This window comes from Hydra vulgaris, chromosome 14 (assembly GCF_038396675.1).
Source record: "Hydra vulgaris chromosome 14, alternate assembly HydraT2T_AEP".
Lineage (NCBI taxonomy): Eukaryota > Metazoa > Cnidaria > Hydrozoa > Anthoathecata > Hydridae > Hydra > Hydra vulgaris.
The window spans coordinates 25,257,501-25,276,554 of record NC_088933.1 but is presented as its reverse complement, the minus strand read 5'-3'; the positions used below and the strand labels follow the sequence as shown (position 1 = coordinate 25,276,554).

The 19,054-nt window shown below is 26.5% G+C and overlaps 1 protein-coding gene across 2 annotated transcripts in view; it reads left to right on the top strand.

The window, feature by feature from the left end:
* Positions 1 to 644: 644 nt before the first annotated feature.
* Positions 645 to 19,054, top strand: part of LOC100214422 (contactin-3) — a 34,331-nt gene continuing 15,921 nt past the window's right edge. The window contains exons 1-3 of one of the 2 annotated variants that reach the window (XM_065818161.1): positions 645 to 803; positions 3,768 to 3,851; positions 18,729 to 19,016. In XM_065818161.1, coding sequence (XP_065674233.1) covers positions 797 to 803; positions 3,768 to 3,851; positions 18,729 to 19,016 — 379 coding nt within the window. In that variant the 5' untranslated portion in view covers positions 645 to 796. Of the gene's footprint in view, positions 804 to 2,635; positions 2,947 to 3,767; positions 3,852 to 18,728; positions 19,017 to 19,054 lie in introns of those variants that run through there. The other variant, XM_065818162.1, reaches the window with a different exon arrangement.

Below are 19,054 nucleotides of genomic sequence, written 5' to 3'. Positions count from 1 at the left end.
TTTCTACTTATAAATCAACATATTAAAATATAAAGTTTGTATATTAATTAATTTATATATGTTAATCTTGTAAAAGTACATTTTGTAAAAAATGTTTATACCCAATAAAGTATTGCACATCTTGTGTAATATTTAGCACAATATTTAAGAATTATTGGTTGATAAAGTAAAAAATGTAGCAAAAAAGTACTTTGATAAAGAATTTTATGTTGAGTAAGGACCAAAAAAAGTTTAGTTGACATGTTTTCGATACTTGCTCGTCGAAACCAGTTGGTTTATATGTCCGTCGAAACCAATTTGTTTTCTATACTTACCCGTTATAACTCGTTAGTTAATATGTTTTTGATACTTACCCTTCGACACGTGTTATTTGATATGTTTTAAGTACTTTCACGACAAAATCACTCAATATATGCACTCTATGTAGATTTATAGAACATTTTTTTAAACTTTTTTAAATTTTTTAGTACCTTTCAATTTTATTTGGATTCAACATACAGTTAGTTATCGATGACTTTAAATATTTGATTTTACAACAAAGTTTGTTTGAATTTTCGTTATCTTTTACTTTGTTTTTCTTTTTTTGTTAAATAAACAACTTTATTAATTCAAATATAGCTCGAAATATTGCATTACATGACTTTATTTACACAATACATAAACATGATCGTGTTTTTATTTTTTTCAAATTAAGTAAGTTTAATCGTACTTATGGATACTAATTGCATAAAATCACTCTTGTTTGAAGTAACATAATTCTCGTTTGGATAACGGTGTATTCAAATTATTATTACTGATGAATGGTAAGTTTATAAAACTATTAAATTTCAAAAAACTAGTTTTAATTTATTTTTTACAACTACTGAAGTTTTTGAATATTTTATTTCGGTTTGTAATTTTAAAACATCTTTGTTCACCACTTGGATTTAATATGCTCTTTTAACTATTCATTTAACTGCTCAACCTGCTCAAGATGGGCAACCTGGTCTAGGATGTATAGGGTAGGGTGAAACTAGTTAAGTATAGAGACAAGATGGGCAACCTGGTCTAGGATGTATAGGGTAGGGTGGAACTAGTTAAGTATAGAGACAAGATGGGCAACCTGGTCTAGGATGTATAGGGTAGGGTGGAACTAGTTAAGTATAGAGACAAGATGGGCAAAATATCTCAAGAAACTGCGCTTTGTACGTCAATATACTTCATAGATAAAAGATGATCAAAATGGTAACGCATTGAGCAATGATAGGTTGTTTGACGATAGGTAAGTGAAATACATGAGTGTTTTATCAATATTGAAACAAAAAGTAAAAATTTATACATGTTAATTTTTTAATAGACGTTTATAAACTTTATATATGAGATCATTTAAGTGTTTATACTTGACCCATTTATTAGATTTTTAATTTAAATAGGTCATTTGTTTCTATATCCTACAACTTTCTCAACTACCTAACTAATAAGTCACCTTGTCTTGGAGTAATGGGGTAAGTTAAGCAAGACAAGTTTAGCAAGATTGAATAAAATAAGCATAAGCAAGATTGAATAAAATAAACAACATTTTTGTTAAGTAAACATTTAAAGTCTAATATATATATATACATATATATATATATATATATATATATATATATATATATATATATATATATATATATATATATATATATATATATATATATATATATATATATATATATATATTAGACCCTAAAATGTTTACATATATATGTATATATATACATATTTTTCGTCATTAAAAAAAGAATACAATGCCGTTTTATATAAATAAAATCTACTTCACCGAGGCTACAAGAAGACAATATTTGTCTTACCACTACGCCCCGAATTACATTAAAACACTAGTTTTTAAATAAGGCTCAAAACAAGATTACTTCTTAAAATCATTTTTATTTAATATTATAAAAATTATTAGATTATCATAACGTATTAAATTATAATGGTTTTATTTTATCTAAATCTTCATTTTGAAACAAATTCTTATTTACGTAATTAAAACATACATTGTACACAGGCTTATTATTAACGATAGTTTATTTAAATTCCATCTTAACAATGAGCTGTTCAACCTGACTCATGGGGTATGTGTTAAACTTTAAACAATCTAATAAATGTTCTTTTTTTTCAACCAATTATTACCAGATCAAGTCATCTTTTTTAGTAGCGAACAATTATGTAAATCCAAATCCACAAGTCAGACTTAGTGAAAATTGTTTAAGTAGCTTCATCCTACTTTTTACTGAGATTGGTTGCTATCTATTACACATTTGAGGCACTCCAAATGGACCTAATGGCCCTGTCAAAAAGCGCTGTGAAATATCATTTAATAAACGCTGCTTTTCTAACCGCCTAGGCTGAGAAACATCAAACATCGGATTTTTAATTCTTAAGTATGCTACTCTACCATTTCGGCCCAATTTCATATCGTTTTATTATAACATGATCTACAACATTATGTACGTCAGAAGATACTTAACGTCATTCAAAAATGAATCAAGTTATATTTCTTTTTACTTAAAAATTCATGTTAATGTATATTCATTTTTTTATTAAACTTTTACAAACTCATTTATAATTAAAAGCTAAACAATAAAATGAATCGTAAGGAGAACTGTTGAAAATGTTAAAATAAAATAAAAAGCGTGAAATTTTTGTAACTTTAAAAAATCCTAAACTTTTTTTGTTTGTTTTATTTAAAAATAAGGATCTAATAAAGTGTTATACTCGAGTGAATAATATTTAGATAAACTGTTTACTTAAGCAACTTTTATAGCATGATTTAATATCATTAAGAGAAAAAGTTTACACTTAGTTAATGGCGTTGCGTTTTGTTTAAAAAACGCGATGAAAAATGAAAGCTTCAAAATCGAGTTGATTTAAACTCCACAGTGTTTCAAACACAAACATTGAAAACTTTTAAAATGATGGGTAAGAATTAAATTTTTGCTTTTGATTTAACAACTTGTTTGGTATTTAAAATTTCATGCTATGATCAATATGTCTGTACCTTACATATTGGATTTCACATATAAACAATCAACAAGAAACTTTTAAAAACCAGCAAATACGTACACTTAAGCACTCTGATTTCATCATTTATTGAAAAAGAAAAAAAGCTTTCGAAAAATATTAACTAGTCTAATAATCTGTTAAACGTATGCAACATCTTAATGCTCACATTTTTTTTGCTCACATTTTTTTTTGTTCTCTTTGATGCTGCTTGTCTTTTATGCTATGTAGATTTTTTCTTATTTATTTAGTTTATTAAAACTCTTTTGCATTTATATCCATATTTATACGTGTTTACATTTATTATCATTTTTATTTTTATAATTACTATTACTATTATTATTATTATTATTATTTAAAATAAATTGTGACTATTATTACTACTTTATATATATATATATATATATATATATATATATATATATATATATATATATATATATATATATAAACACACACACACACTCTATAAAAAACGAGAAAAAAAAGCCGTCCAATTGATTTTTAAAAATGTACAGAAAATTTCAGTTTATTTTCTTTGTAATGAGGTCCTAGGTTTGTGTAAATGTGGATTGTGTAGTATTTGATTAGACTGTCAAAATGAAATCCAAGTAGAGCTTCTAATTCTCGAACAAATATGTTGAATATTAAATATTTGTTGAGTGTAACGTAATTTATTACCAGCACATTACGATATAAATGTTCATAATTTTACCGCTTATTTTTTTTCATTTTAATAGGCGTGAGTGTTGTTGGAATAATGCTATTAATAACATTAATTGTGGGACTTTTTTCGCCATTTACAGCTTTTTCACTTTCACAAGGTAATTTTTTTGTTTTTTTGTTTTTGCAACTTTTTGTTATCGAGGAAATATCAAGAAGAAAATATATTTCCAATTGTCTTGGACGTATAAGCTTAACTTCAAAATGAAATTTTATTTTTAAAATTTAATATTTCTCTCCTAAACATTGTATTTATATAACAAAAGGTGTTACATGCTTTTATTACATAGCATATTTATGCCATAATGCATTGCTTTTTAAAAAAGCACGTTTGAACGTATAAATACTAGAAAATTCGTTGATTTTGCTGTACATAAATGTTTTATGTTTAACGTTAAAACTTAAAGGTTTTGCATAATTTGCAGATGGCTGAAATCCTTTTTTATTCTTTTGAAAATATTAAAATACTTAAAAATATAGAAAATGAAAAGTCAGATGGAATATATGATTATTTTGAATGTTATTGTATAATTTCCATTTAATTTCCATCAACTAAAAGCGACATAAATAATAAAAAAAAACATTTGGAGATACCCAACTTATTTAGCAATAAAGCTAATATGAAATGGTAAACATCCGCAAACTTTTTGTGACTTCAGATTAAAGTTTATCATGAAAACTTTAAATAAACATTAAAAAAATTCAAAGTTGTCCGTTTTGTTTATAAAGCAAAACTGTCCTTAAATAGAAATTTCTAAAATCTATAGATTTAGTCATATTTTTCATTTATACTTATTTTTATATACTTTTATATATTCAAAGACTGTCTGTTACATTTAAAATAACCTTTTACCTTGCCTAATTTGCTATATAGTATTTTTTTAAATGTTTTAATATATTCGCGAGAAAAAACAAACATCTTAGCCATCTGCAAAAAGTATAAAATTTATCAAGTTTAACGTTAAACAAAAATCTCTTATTTAGTGAGGTTTTTCAGTTAAACTGTTAAGCTTTTTATTATTGTTTTTTGAGTGTACATATTGTTTTCCAGTTTTATTTCCAAACAAATGCAATTTTTATTTTTTATAACAATGCTTTAAAAATAAAAATAAATTTAAAAAAAAAAGACTTTACTTCAAAAATCAAAAGAATGAATTTTGTCTTAAATATACTATGTTACGTAACAACGCCATTAACTCAATGTGGTCGCGCCAAGGTGTTGTACACCTTAGCATAATCAAATTTTTTTTGACCAGCCTCCTTAGTTTCTTAATTTCTTTAGTATTCTTGACTCTGCCCTACCACCGTAAAAAGTTACGTACAGTTTTTGTTACATGTTTGAAACCCGCGAAAACAAAAATAAAATGATGTCAAAAATAAGGTCTCAATTCCAGTTAAATTAACTATTGCTATTTATCGAAACGCTAATTAGGAGATTTTATTTTTATTTTAGGAAACCGTTAATTAAGTTTTTATTAGTATTATATTATATTAAGATTCCAATTGTGAAACTCGTAATATAAGACATTTTTAAAGTTTACTTTAAAACCTCATAAAACACGTGTTAAACTCCAATAAAAATCAACGTTTTTGGATTTACACCTGGATGGTGACAAACCAGTGTCAATACTGGTTTTATTTCCAGTGTTTCCAAAAAAAGTGAAACTAGATGGGCCGACTGAGACGTTTAATCTTTTTTTGTGAGCGGTTTTTGAAGTGGGTGGCACAGTCATCAATTTTTAAAAAAATTCCTCAATATCTTGAAATTTTGAGAAAAACATATCTATGGCTTCTGGCGTCGGCCATTATATGTTTTTACCTAAGCAAAAAGGGTTAAAAACTTAAGTTACAGTGCCCATTGTAACTAAAATTTATATTAAAATAAAATCATCTTAAATTTTTTCACTGTTTACATTAAGTTATGTGATTTTTCATGCCAAAAAATTAATATCCGGATGCCAATTTATCAGCCATATCTAGCCAAATATAGATATATTGGCTTTTCCGGTATCCGGTCGCTGTAACAAAGTCTAATCCGGCATATTGTATATATTAAAAAATATTTTTATTATATTTTACAACCATAGTTATTATTTAGTGAAAACGAGGCAGTAATCTAAAAATCAAAAGAAATCAACGTCTTTCAAAAATTCATATCGGCTAAAACACAATTTTTGAATAGTGGAGTTTTTGGTGTAACTTAACGACGGCAAAATATATATAGATATATTATATTTATATATTATTATATAGAAATAATACAAATAAAGTTTTTGTCGTGTAAGCATTATTTGTATAAGCGTACAAATAATAACTTCCTATTTTATATGTATATATTTATATCATTAGGGTGTAAGCTAGCCTAATGGCACCGCGCATACCGCGGAATTTCAAATAGGTTTAAAATTCCCAAAATTCAATGACCTTTTTTTTTTTTTAAAGTAGTAGGACTTTAAAGTAGTTTTTTAAATAAAACTCCCATTATTTAAAGAACAATAACAATAAATATTCCCAAAAACGCGGTAAAAAATATTTTCCTAGCTAACACCCTGATCCTATGGATACATTTTTTTATAATTATTAAAAATAAGTATATAATAACAGTTGCCATTCACAATACTTTTTTTTGCCGACATATTTGTATATGATTACGACGGTTGTATAGAGGCTCTAGACAACCATGACAACCATGTTAATTATGTATAAATATGTATAATATCTATAATAGAGCTTAAAAAAATGAGGGGTCTTTCAACTTTAGAAGTTAAGTGGATCCGAAGTTATTGCATTTTTTGTGCTAGAAAAACTGAATAAATAAAATAAGAAAACATCAAAAATCAAGCGCAAAAACCAAAACAAACGATACGTTAAGGAAAAAGAGGCATTATATAGATAATTTCTACACAAAAATCCTAAATACCATTTCTTCAATAAAACATAAATAAATACTTGCTTTGAATAGAAGGAAAGGCTATACTTGCTTTTTTCACAGGACATCTTAGGCCGGGTGAATAAAAAAGAGCAACTGCTTTTACTCAGTAATTAACCAGCTTTATGTGAATAAAAATTACTAAGTAAATTGCTTAATTTTTCGTGAATAAAAATTTGTGCAAAACTGCTGAAGTTTTTGTCCGCGTAAAACTGACCAATTACTGAGTAAAAGCAATTGCTTTTTTTATTCACCCGGCCTATTATTTTATTTTTTTATTCACCCGGCCTATTATACCTATTATACATGTCTTGAGAAAACTTGCCGCGGAAACGAAGTTTTGAAGGTAAGGACTCTAAGGTACCAAAACACATCAAACATGTTTGAAAATTTCCATATATATTTAAAAAAGGATGAGGAGTCTAATTGAATGGGGGGGGGGGACCTTTTTAACATTTAAACATAAGATCTTAGTTCTTAGCGTTTAAAAAATTTATGGTCAATTTATTAAAATAAATAACACTTTTTTAAAAAGAGACCGGGTGAATAAAAAAAATGCAATTGCTTTTACTCAGTAGTTGGTCAGTTTTACGCGGATAAAAACTTCAGCAGTTTTGCACAAATTTTTATTCACGAAAAATTAAGCAATTTACTTAGTAATTGCTCAGCTTAAATGAATAAAAACTAAACCAAAATTGCTGAAATTTTTATTCACGTAAAGCTGACCAATTTTTAAGTAAAAGCAATTGCTCATTTTTATTCACCCGGCCTAATGTAAAGCCAAATAAAGCTAAGTACTTTCTAAACAAGGTTGGAAAGAAGTTGAGTCAAACTAATTGATGCAGTAGTATTTTATTTTATTGCAAACCCTTAAATCATAATTTAAGGGTTTTACTAATTTAACTATTGATAATTATCAGTAATTAAATTAGTAATTCAAAAATTAATGATCATATAGTAATTAGAACTGCTTACGGTCTTTTAAACGATAACTCAAATGAGTAACACCAAACATTCAAAGTAATATTAATAGCAACAATAAAGTTTATAATATAACAGTATTAAAGAACATTTACAATATAATATAATATAACAATATTAAAGAATATTTACGATAAGCGGATAAAATAAAAATAATAATAACAATAGTAATAACAATATTAAAATAGCAATAATAACAATTAGGAAGAACACGTTGAAGCAAATTCTGTCCTGCTACAACTTCTGTCTAGCTATATTATAGTCTATATTATGTTCTATAATATAGAGCAGGACAGTTGTTGACAGAGTTAGTTGTTATTCGTTAACTGTTACAAACTTTATTATAAAATAGCCAAGAAATTGATTGGACTACTATCAAAAAACTTTTTTTTAAAAGAAATTTTAAATATTAGCGGAATATTTACTTATAATACAATAAGTTAAACCAAGGAGGTATAACAGCTTAGCTTAGATATAATAGTTTACCTAAGCTATTATACCTCCTTGGTTTAACTTTGAGTAAAAGTTTTTTTATTAGCTTACTTTTTACTTTTTATTGTTATCATTGCTAATATAATTATTATAATTACTATTTTTAATATTATTATAAGTTATAAAACATCAAAAACAGCATGGTACTAATTTTTCTTTTTTATGATATTTCGGTCTAATTTGTATAGACCATCATCAGCCGTAAAATACCAATTTAAAGGCCGTTACAATATAAGGTTTTTAAAATAAAGAAGCCAATATAATGACGACGTCAATAAAAATTGGTTTGTTGATTGATCAAATTGTTTTTATGATTTTCTTAAACAATTATTTGAAGGAACTTTTACCCCGTTATCCCTGTTAAGCAGTACCCGGTATTGTTTAACCTCTTGAGATGTTTGCGCATAGTTAATTTCAAGCGATTCCCTTATTTTTCTTTCATGATAGTTGTTATTTATAGATAAAGTTTTTGGGTGAAGCCAGTCGAATATCCCATGGCATTCTTTGCAATGCTCAGTTGCTCCAGAAGTATGCCAATTGCCATTCATGCTATTAGTTCGGTGTTCTATGCTTCTTTGCAAATTTCTCTTTTTTGTTTCCCAGATATAAATTCCCCCACACGAACACGCAAGTTTGTACACCCCCAAACAGTTTAACAGGGGATAACGGCGTAAAAGCTTAACAGGGATTATTTTATTGACGTCATTTTTGTAATGGCTTCTTTACTTTTTTTAAATTATAAATCGTAATGGTTTTTAAATTGGTATTTTACGTCTGATGATGGTCTATACAAATTAGACCAAAATATCACAAAAAGAAAAATTAATTACAACGATGCTGTTTGTGATGTTTTATAACTTATTATAAAACTACCTACTACAAGAAATATCGCTTAAACACTCATTATTATTGTTATTTTTATCTGTAAGCCAGAAAAGGAAAAATTAAGTAGAGTCACAATCTGCGAAATACAGGTCGGTATTGGGCAATGCCGACTCCTAATCCGACCTATCTTTGCCTTACGACGGCTGTTTTTCTTTTAGCGCGGTTATTATTTTATTAAGTTTTAAACTTTAGTATTAATTTATTTTATTTGTTAAAACCGTTCATTTATATTTTTTTACATTTTTTACATTTATATTTACGATTTTTTAAATATTATTTGGGATCAGAAAATTTATTAGATTACTTATGTTAAACACGTGTTAATTAAAAAACATTTGACTTTCTAATAAATTTGATTCAAGTTTTTCATTAAGGATTTAAAAACGCGATAATTTTAAACAAAGGAAACTCAAAAAATTGCACGGAAACATTGCTTATAAATAAGAAAAAACAACTACAGTAGCGGACAAAACATGGTTGACAAACTCAAATTTAGAACAAAAGTTCATCATAAACTAAAAAAAAACTAATAAAACAATTGAACATATTGTTTTTATGTAGTTTATTACGTTGTTAACAAAATTTAAAACTTTAAATTTTGTTAACAACATAATAAACTAAAAATTTTACTATGATTCAAAATTTTTGAATCATACTAAAAATCACTAAAAAAGTTTCATAACGCATTTTCCCTAACAAACTACATTTTTCATTGGACAAAACAAGGTCGACATTCAAAAAATCAACTGAAAATTCAAAAAACTTCAAAAATTAACTTATTATTTTTCGAAAAATTTTTAATTAACTTAATATTTGGTAGGATCTTCTTTACTTTTAATTACTGCTTTCATTTTTAGAGGCATAGACTCAATTAATGAGTCAGCAATTCTCATATCAATCTCTCGCCAGGCCTTCTAAATTTGTTCAAATAATTCCTCACTGGTCTTCACATTTGCACGCTCAATCTTATTGTCAATTATTTGCCAGAATTTTTTTACGGGGTTCAAGTCAGGACTTTGTGCAGGCCACTTCATTATGGTGATATTCTTCTCCTTGAACCATTGTTTTACAATTTTTGACGTATGTTTGGGATCATTGTCCTGTTGAAAAATTCATTTTAGGGGCATCTCCCATTCAGCATGTGGTAACATAACATCTTCCATTATATCTTTGTAAACAAAGCTGTCCATAATTCCATTATTTTTGTGAAAAGGACCAGTTCCTAGAGCGGAGAAACAACCTCAAACCATAGAAGACGTTCCATGCTTAACACTCTTCTTGGTATGTTATCTGATGTTCTTTAGTATTGAATCTGGTGTTCTTTGGTCTCCAGACTCGCTTCTTGTCGTCGCTTCCAAAAAGGTTATATTTTGATTCATCACTAAAAAGTATGTTTTTCCACAGGTCCAATTTTACAGTCCAATTTTAGTGTGCTTTGGCAAACGCAAGTCTTAGCCTTCTATATTTAAAAGAAGTTAGTAGTTTCTTGGCAGGCATTTGAGGAAACAATTTTGCATCGTTAACTCTTCGTCGCACAGTTGGATTAGAGATTTGTAGTTCAAGTTTTTCGGTTAATTTTGTGGATGACAAAAATGGATCTTTTTTAAGCTCTTTAACAATTATTTGACCTAGTCTTTGTGATGTTTTTCTTGGACGTCCGCCCCGATGATTTGTTTTATAGCAGTCACGAGACCCAAATGATTTGACAGTTTTGCTTACAGTCGATTTATCTATATTATATTTTCTACAAATTTTAGCTTGACGTTTTCCACTTTTAAAATCTTTATTCATATTTTCACGTAAAACATTTCCTAATTTGTTGTAAGTCATTATAAGTTGCAATTTACGCCATATATCACGAGTTAAATCTATTTTTAGTTTAATTGAAAAAAAATTGGTCAGACGTTCCAAAATCTATTTTATTATTTTAGAGTAATATTATGATAAAAGTGAAACAAAAGAATACGGTAAATTGAATAAAGACAATGAAATCTTATAAAAAAAGCATCGTTTTCATTTGTCCACCTTGTTTTGTCTAAGGAAAAATGTAGTTTGTTAGGGAAAATGTTATACATTTTTTTGTGATTCTTAGTATGATTCAAACGTTTTAAATTTTGTTCAGAACATAATAAACTATTTAAAAATTAATATGTACAATTGTTTTACTAATTTTTTAGTTTTTGATCATCTTTAAACATAAAAGTATATATATATATATATATATATATACATATACATACACACATATATATATATATATATATATATATATATATATATATATATATATATATATATATATATATATATATATATATATATATTTCTACAAAGATATTATAAAACTTATAATAAGATATTAAAATAGCATAAGTTTTCAATAACAACATATTTAAATGAAAAATAAAAGTCAGAAGATCCAAAAAAAAAAAAAAAAATAAGTTATGACTTTTTCACAAAAAAAAAAACAAACAAAAAAAGTAGATGAAAACCTATTCAGTTTATATATTTTTTTATTATTTTATAATCAAATTTTTTTATTATTTTATAATCAAATTTTAAAATAAATATTTCAAATTTTAAAATAAATATTTTAGATCGAAATTTTTTCCTAATAAGAAACGTTTACATACTATTTTGAATTGTTCAAAAGATATGTTTTGAAGAATGTTATTTTTATTAATTTTTTGAAAAAATTCATTCCATAGAAATGCTCCACGATATTGAATTTGGAATGAACTGAGTTTGAAATAGAATCTTGGAACTACAAAATTATCATTTGAAAAATTTGTGGGGTACTTATGAGAAATTTTAGTAAAGTAAGAGTGAAATATATTAGGCGACAAACCATGTTTAGATTTAAACATGAACAGCATTACTTGATATATGTTAAGTTTATAGACATTGAGTGCATTAAGTTCCATTAAGAAAGGCTCTCCATGAGCAGTTCTCTTAATGCCAAAAATAATTTTGCATGCAATTTTTTGTTTACTATAAATTTTTTTAAGCTTTCCATAGTTGCTACTTCCCCATGCAATATTGCAATAGGATAGATAACTATGTATAAATGAAAAATATATAATTTTTAAAGACTTGATATTAAGAAATGGTTTAACTCTATATAGAACAGAAATATTTTTGGAAATTTTATTTTCAATAGATTTAATATGAGATTTCCATGATATATTTTCATCTAATATTATTCCCAGGAAGTTTACATTTGATTCTCTTTTAATAACCGAATTATTCATAAAGAGATTGGGTAATTTTAGAGGGAGGTGATCACTCTTACTAGGTTTATGAAACAACAAAAATTTAGTTTTCAGTACATTTAATGAAAGTTTATTACAAATAATCCAATCATTAACTTTTATTAGTTCTTCATTAAATATTTTAAAAAGATCTTTTATATTTTTATTTGAGTAAAAAAGATTAGAGTCGTCAGCAAACAAAATAAGATTTAAAGTCTTTGAAGCTAAATATAAATCGTTAATGTACAACAAAAATAATAGTGGTCCTAGGATGGATCCCTGGGGAACACCACAAGTTATAACTTTGTTTCCTGTTTCATTTTCTTTATACACTATGTATTGTTTCCTGTTTGACAGGTAATTTTTAAACCAGAGTAGGTTATTGTTTAATACTCCATAGAGTTCTAGTTTTTCTATAAGTATGTCATGGTCAACTGTGTCAAATGCTTTTGACAGATCAATAAAAACTCCTAGTGTATAACAATCATTATTGAACCCATCGGATATATAATTTATTAAATCGATTACTGCATGATCCGTTGAATGATTTTTTTTGAATCCAAATTGTTTATTATACAGTATTTTGTTTTTGGTTAAATATATATTAAGCCTATTATACATAATACGTTCTAACAATTTTGAAAAGCATGGTAAGACAGAAATAGGTCTATAATTTGACATAATTGTGTTATCGCCAGTTTTAAAAATAGGTGATATTTTAGCAATTTTTAATTTCTCTGGTACAATACCGGATTGTATTGAAAGGTTAAAAATATGAAACAAAGATGGTTCTATGATATCGAAGATTGCTTTAACTACGTTCACGCTAATTTGATCAATCCCAGCGGATTTATTATTTTTCAGACTATTGTACGCATTACGCACCTCAGTTATATTTAAACTAACTTCTTTCATAGATATATTGGTTGGTTTTATATAGGATTTAAAATTTGTGGTGTTTTTTGGGATTTTACTTGCTAAATTTGGGCCAACTTCAAGGAAATAGTCGTTGAGCTTTTCAACGATGGTTTCTTTATTACTGATCATTTCCCCATCAATTATGAGTTTTTGTGGCAAATTATTGTTAGAACATCTTTTTTTACCAATTATCTGGTTAATCACATTCCAAGTTTTTTGAGTGTTTCCTTGTGTTTTTTTTAGCATCTTAGCATAATAAATTCTTTTAGAGTGTTTCTTTGTTTTTTCAAATAAACTTTTATAATTTTTGTAATTTATTTCATTTGTGAATGATTTATGTTTTAGATATTTTTCATAAAGTTTTTGTTTTCTCTTAGATGATTTAAGTAAACCTTTGGTCATCCAAGGGCTTAAAAGTGATTTTGAATTTAAAACTATTTTTTTTAGTGGAAATGCCAAATCGTAATATTTACAAAACTGCGCCAAAAAAAGATCATACGCCTTATTTGCCTCTTGTGATTGTAATATAAGGTCCCAATCAATTTTTTCTGATAAGAGATTTCGAAAGTGCAACAGGGAGTTTTCATTGATCTGTCGCATTTGGATTGTAGATTTTAAAGCACAATGATTATCAGTTATATTATTTGTAATTAAGAATATTGGGAAATGATCTGTTATGTCAGTTTTGATTATACCAGATTCTAGGAGGCAATTATGAATATTATTAGTAAATATATTATCAAGTAATGTTGATGAAGTGTTAGTTATTCTGGTTGATTTGCTTATTGTTGGAATTATATCATGTTGAATTAAGGTATTTAAAAAGTATTGAACATTTACATTTGAAGAATGATTTAACAAGTTTATATTGTAGTCACCAGTTAAGTAAACGTGTTTCTTTGTTACGTTGGTGTTGCTTAAAAAATTTTTTAAATAAGATTTAAATATTTTAAAATTCCCACCTGGCTTTCTATAAATAGAATTAATGATAATATTTTTGGTTGCTTTATTTGTTATTTCGATGCACAACGACTCATAATCTGTATCATTAACATTGACGTCATTACGCAATATAAAGTTAATAGATTTGTGAATAAAGATACTTACACCGCCACCAACGTGGGTTTTACGAGGTTGGTGAATTGATACGTAGTTATTTAATTCATAATTGCAATTTTTTTCATTGCTTTTTAACCACGTTTCCGTGAGACTAATTATTTTAAAATCGTGGTTTAGATCATGCAATAATAGTTTTAGATTATCAAAGTTTTTATTAATACTTCGAATGTTTAGATTTAAAATTGAAAAATTATTTATTTTTTTACTAAAAAATTGAGTAGATTCACGGACTGAATAGTATTCACTTACAATGTTTTTTTCATTGAAATAGTCATCAAAGCTGCTATTTTCCTTATTAAAGTTAAATAAAAAGTTGTCATCCATTTTGAAAAGAAAAAATAATAAAATAATTTCGTAATCACGAAAATAAGATATTAAAAAATTAAAATACTAGGATATTAAATTATTACTTTTCCTTGAAGCCCAATCGCGTATGATCAGCTTATCATACGAGATGGTTGCAAACTTTCCTGCCGCTCGTTCGATTTTCATCTGTTCCCGTAGATTCTTCCTAATTTGCACTGTCTCAGCGCAAAAATCTTCATTGATATAGATATTTTTACCTTTAAGATTAGTGGTCTTTTTAAGAATATCGATTTTATCCTTAAAGTCCAGAAGTTTTATAATTATTGTTCTTGGTTTAACTGAGTTTTTTTGGCCAGTTCTGTGTGCCCTTTCTATTTTAATGCCTTTTAGACCTAAATAATTTTCAAAAATTTTATTTACCTTCATTTCGCTGTCTTCCCAGCTTTCCCCATCGTTTTCTTTAACTCCGTCAATTCTCAGATTGTTCCGCCGAGATCGATCTTCCATTTCTCTTAGTTTGCCTCTAATTTTAATAAATGCTGATTCGTTACTTTGAATTGCGCTTGTTGTTATACACTTCTCTTGTGAATTAACGACAGACCTAATTTTTTCATCTATTAAGTGTTCGTGAAAACTTAGACTCACTTTAATATCTTCAACCTCTTTTTTTATTGTTTTGATCTGTTTACAATTTTCTTTAATATTTGATTCAACATTATCTAATCGCTCGTATAATATTTTTGTGCTACTACTTATAATGTTTAACACATTCTTTTCTTGTTGTTTTATCATGCTTTCAGTTTCTTTTTTAAACTCCTTAAACATTTTTTTCATCATTTTCTCTATTTGATCGATTGTAACTGCCATAATAAATATATCGAGTATATATATATAATAATAAAATAATAATATTATATATTTTATAATAAAATAATATCTAATACGAAATAACTTTTTGGCTTTATAAAAACGTCTTGCTTGCTCAATGTTCAATGTGCGAAAAAAGTAAATTTGAGTTTGTCCACCATGTTTTGTCGGATAATGTATATTAAAAATTATTTTTTATAGGTTTCCTTTTTCCTCCTCCACGTTTTTTTAAAGGGTCAGATCATTTACATAAAGTTACAAGTTCATACTATGCTACAATTTCAAAGAGTGTTTTTTTTTAATTAAAAAATGGAAAGCAAATACTCTAGGGGAAGTAAATTCATATTCCCTGTAGAGGTTAGAACAACTGGATGTAAAGTGTAAACGGGTGTAAACTGTCTACTCAATTTTTGAAAAATTTGCCGTTAACAAAATCTTCATCTACAGCATATAAACTAAATTTGTATTTCTAAACTGTAAAAGATGTAATAAGTAAACCATGCTTTTTTTTTGTTTGTTAAAAAGCAACTTTAAAATAAACAAATCACTAATTTATAAATTTGCTGTATACTTACATAAAGCTTAATTGCTACATTCGTTAGAATATTTCCTAAAGCTATTCTATTATAAGGCAACGCTTTAATCATAACACCTTTCGTAACTGAAAGCAAAAAATCCAAATAAACTTTTTGCCGACCAGACGTCAGCTTAAAACGGCACTCTTGTGCCGACCTGAATTTCTTCAAGTTTCGCAGGCTGGAGCCACACTAGGCAACGTAATCGTGATTTTTATAAATGCTACCAATGGGAATAAACTTGGCCATGTTTATAAATCAGACAATGTACATTTAGTTATGTCGATGTACATTTAAGTTAATGAGATTGTTCTAAAATTAGCATTTTACTTTTAAAAATTATTTTTAAGGAAGGAGAACGTTGACTAGTGCCATCAACTGCTGCCTACATGTGTGGGGATTTCCATTTCTGTGCGTGATTTTTTGTTTTTCTTTGTTTTAGCAATTAAAAGCTGTGACAATATGCATACTATTATGATTTTCTTAAAAAGCATTTATAACAAAAATATTTTTATCATATTTTAGGCTACCTGAATAAATTAAATATATATATTTTGATCTTTTTTTTTTTTTTTTTTGCGTAATAATATTGCTACAGTTTGAAAATAAACAACAATTTTCAAAATGCTATACTTTAGCTAGAAATAATTGATAACTGCCATTTCTTATTAAAAATATACTAAATGTAAGTCGTAGAGATATAATATTTCACTTAAAATACTCACAAGCAATTTATTTTCTTAAAAATATCTGCATGAAATTAATAAATTCGCAACTTTTGTGCGCGACTTCCACGCGTGATTATTCCTGAACTGCATTTAAACGATTGCTGTAACTCTATGATACATAGTGCAACCCTGTAACTTTCTGGAAAGCTTTACTAATGTTTAAAACGTCATTTTAAAAAATATATATAACGCTAAAACTTATACTTTATGAGGAATTAAAGTTTATTTATCTAGTAACCAAAATTTGAGTTTTTCTGTTCTGTGCATGATTCTGTTTCAAACTTAATTTATTCTTTGTTAACATTACTAATGTATACCATCTTTTGTTAACAAAACATTTATATAGGTTAGAATTAAATGAGAGCAAATTTAAGATCGCCAGTTTTATTATTATGAAAATAATAGACAAAATATATTTTCCGTGCGTGATTTTTTGGAAATGCCTTGCTCAAACATTTCATAATTTTGAGTTAACCAGCCACATTTTAGTATAGTCCTTGTAGCCTTGTTTGATAACTTTTCTAAAATATTAAAGTTGTTATTCACATCATGAAAAATAGGTGCAACATTATTTAAAATAAGGAGCGGCTACGCCATAACTGCTCTTTAAAACCATAACTTATGGTTTTAAAGATTAATTTTTTTATCCGTTGAGTTAAATACTAGCTTATTCTAGCAAGGTATCCAACATACTTGATGTATATATAATATGTTTAATAAAATTATTTTGGTAATCTATATGAATGCTTATATGTTTCACGCAATCGCTAAATTCAACTATTATATCGTCCAAGATTACTTTTACATTACGTAGTGTATATTTTTACGTAACAGTTCTGATTTGGGGTTAACGTTCTTTAAGAATGAATCAAAATGAGTTAATGCTTTTTATAAATAATAATAATAATAAAACACAGACCGGAAAAATATTTGTAAATATTTTAACCAGTATAAAATGATAATGACATCTTAAGTCTGTGTTTTATAATCATACTTTGGATCATCCTAAAGAATGCTAACCTTTGATTTGATTTTCAAAATATTTCTTATTTTAAAATTTACAATAAGCATTGAATAGAATATTGTGTATTTAACTTAATTTTGTTTCAGCCATTAACAAACTACTTATATTAAAAGTAGTTTGTTGATGTTAATTTAAATTTTTATTAATATACTTAAAAATTTTTAAGTAAATTATAAAAATTTATTGCGTATACCCTTAACATTCTTTGTGTTTATTATTTTAAAAAAAATTTGTTTTATAATGTGTTTATTTATTGTTGCCATAATCTACTGAAACATTACAAATATATAATTGATTATATGCTGAAATACTTTAATATCCAGTAAATGATATTTTAAAAGTACCTAATATTAATTACTTTTAATATTATAATATTAACAATGTTTGCTTACCTAACAAAGTTTTTGTTTACTCTAACTTATGATACTCATTTTACATTAATTTTACATGAAATTTACAGGGCAAATATTGTAGTAGATATTATTAAAATGTTTACGTTTACTACTGTGTCTGATTCATTTTAAATTATTAAAATGAAAGAACTTTTTTGCTATTAGTAATCTTCATGTGAGATGCCTACTCAAGTCTTAACCTTCAGTCTGAAGCCCTTATCCAACTATGTTTCAGCATGACCTAATCAATAATAATTTTATGCATGTCTAGATATGCAGTTAAAGATATGTACTTATACTTCTGGTTTAAGTCAACAACTGAAGGTTAGAGATTTGGAAAATAGTACCTATGAATGATTTAGCATGGCAAAGAAAATTTTTTTAAGTTCTTTAAATTATTGGTAACAAATAATAACCCATTTATTCTAAATGTTATGTGGTCCAGCTCTAAGACTTAAACTTTTTTTTTTAAATAGCCAATTTATTTGTGTTACTTTTTCTTTGAATTTAGAAAATTTACCAAAAATCACCTCATTTCAGTGCAATGTTGTTGATGTTCCTGGAATTAAGAAGTCTAAAAGGTTGGAGCTTGAATGTATTGCTACCGGTAAACCAGAACCAGATATTGAGTTTCAATTAAATGGTGCAAATTTAATTAATGGATCAAGAGTAACCCAAATTTCTAAAAATAAAATTATAATAGATGATGTTACATACCAAAATGATGATGGGAAATATAAATGTGTTGCAATTAATGATTATGGAAGGGTGTTTACTGAAAATGAAGTTAAAGTAAAAAGTATGTGTTTTTTTATGGTTTATATAAGTAATGGTTTG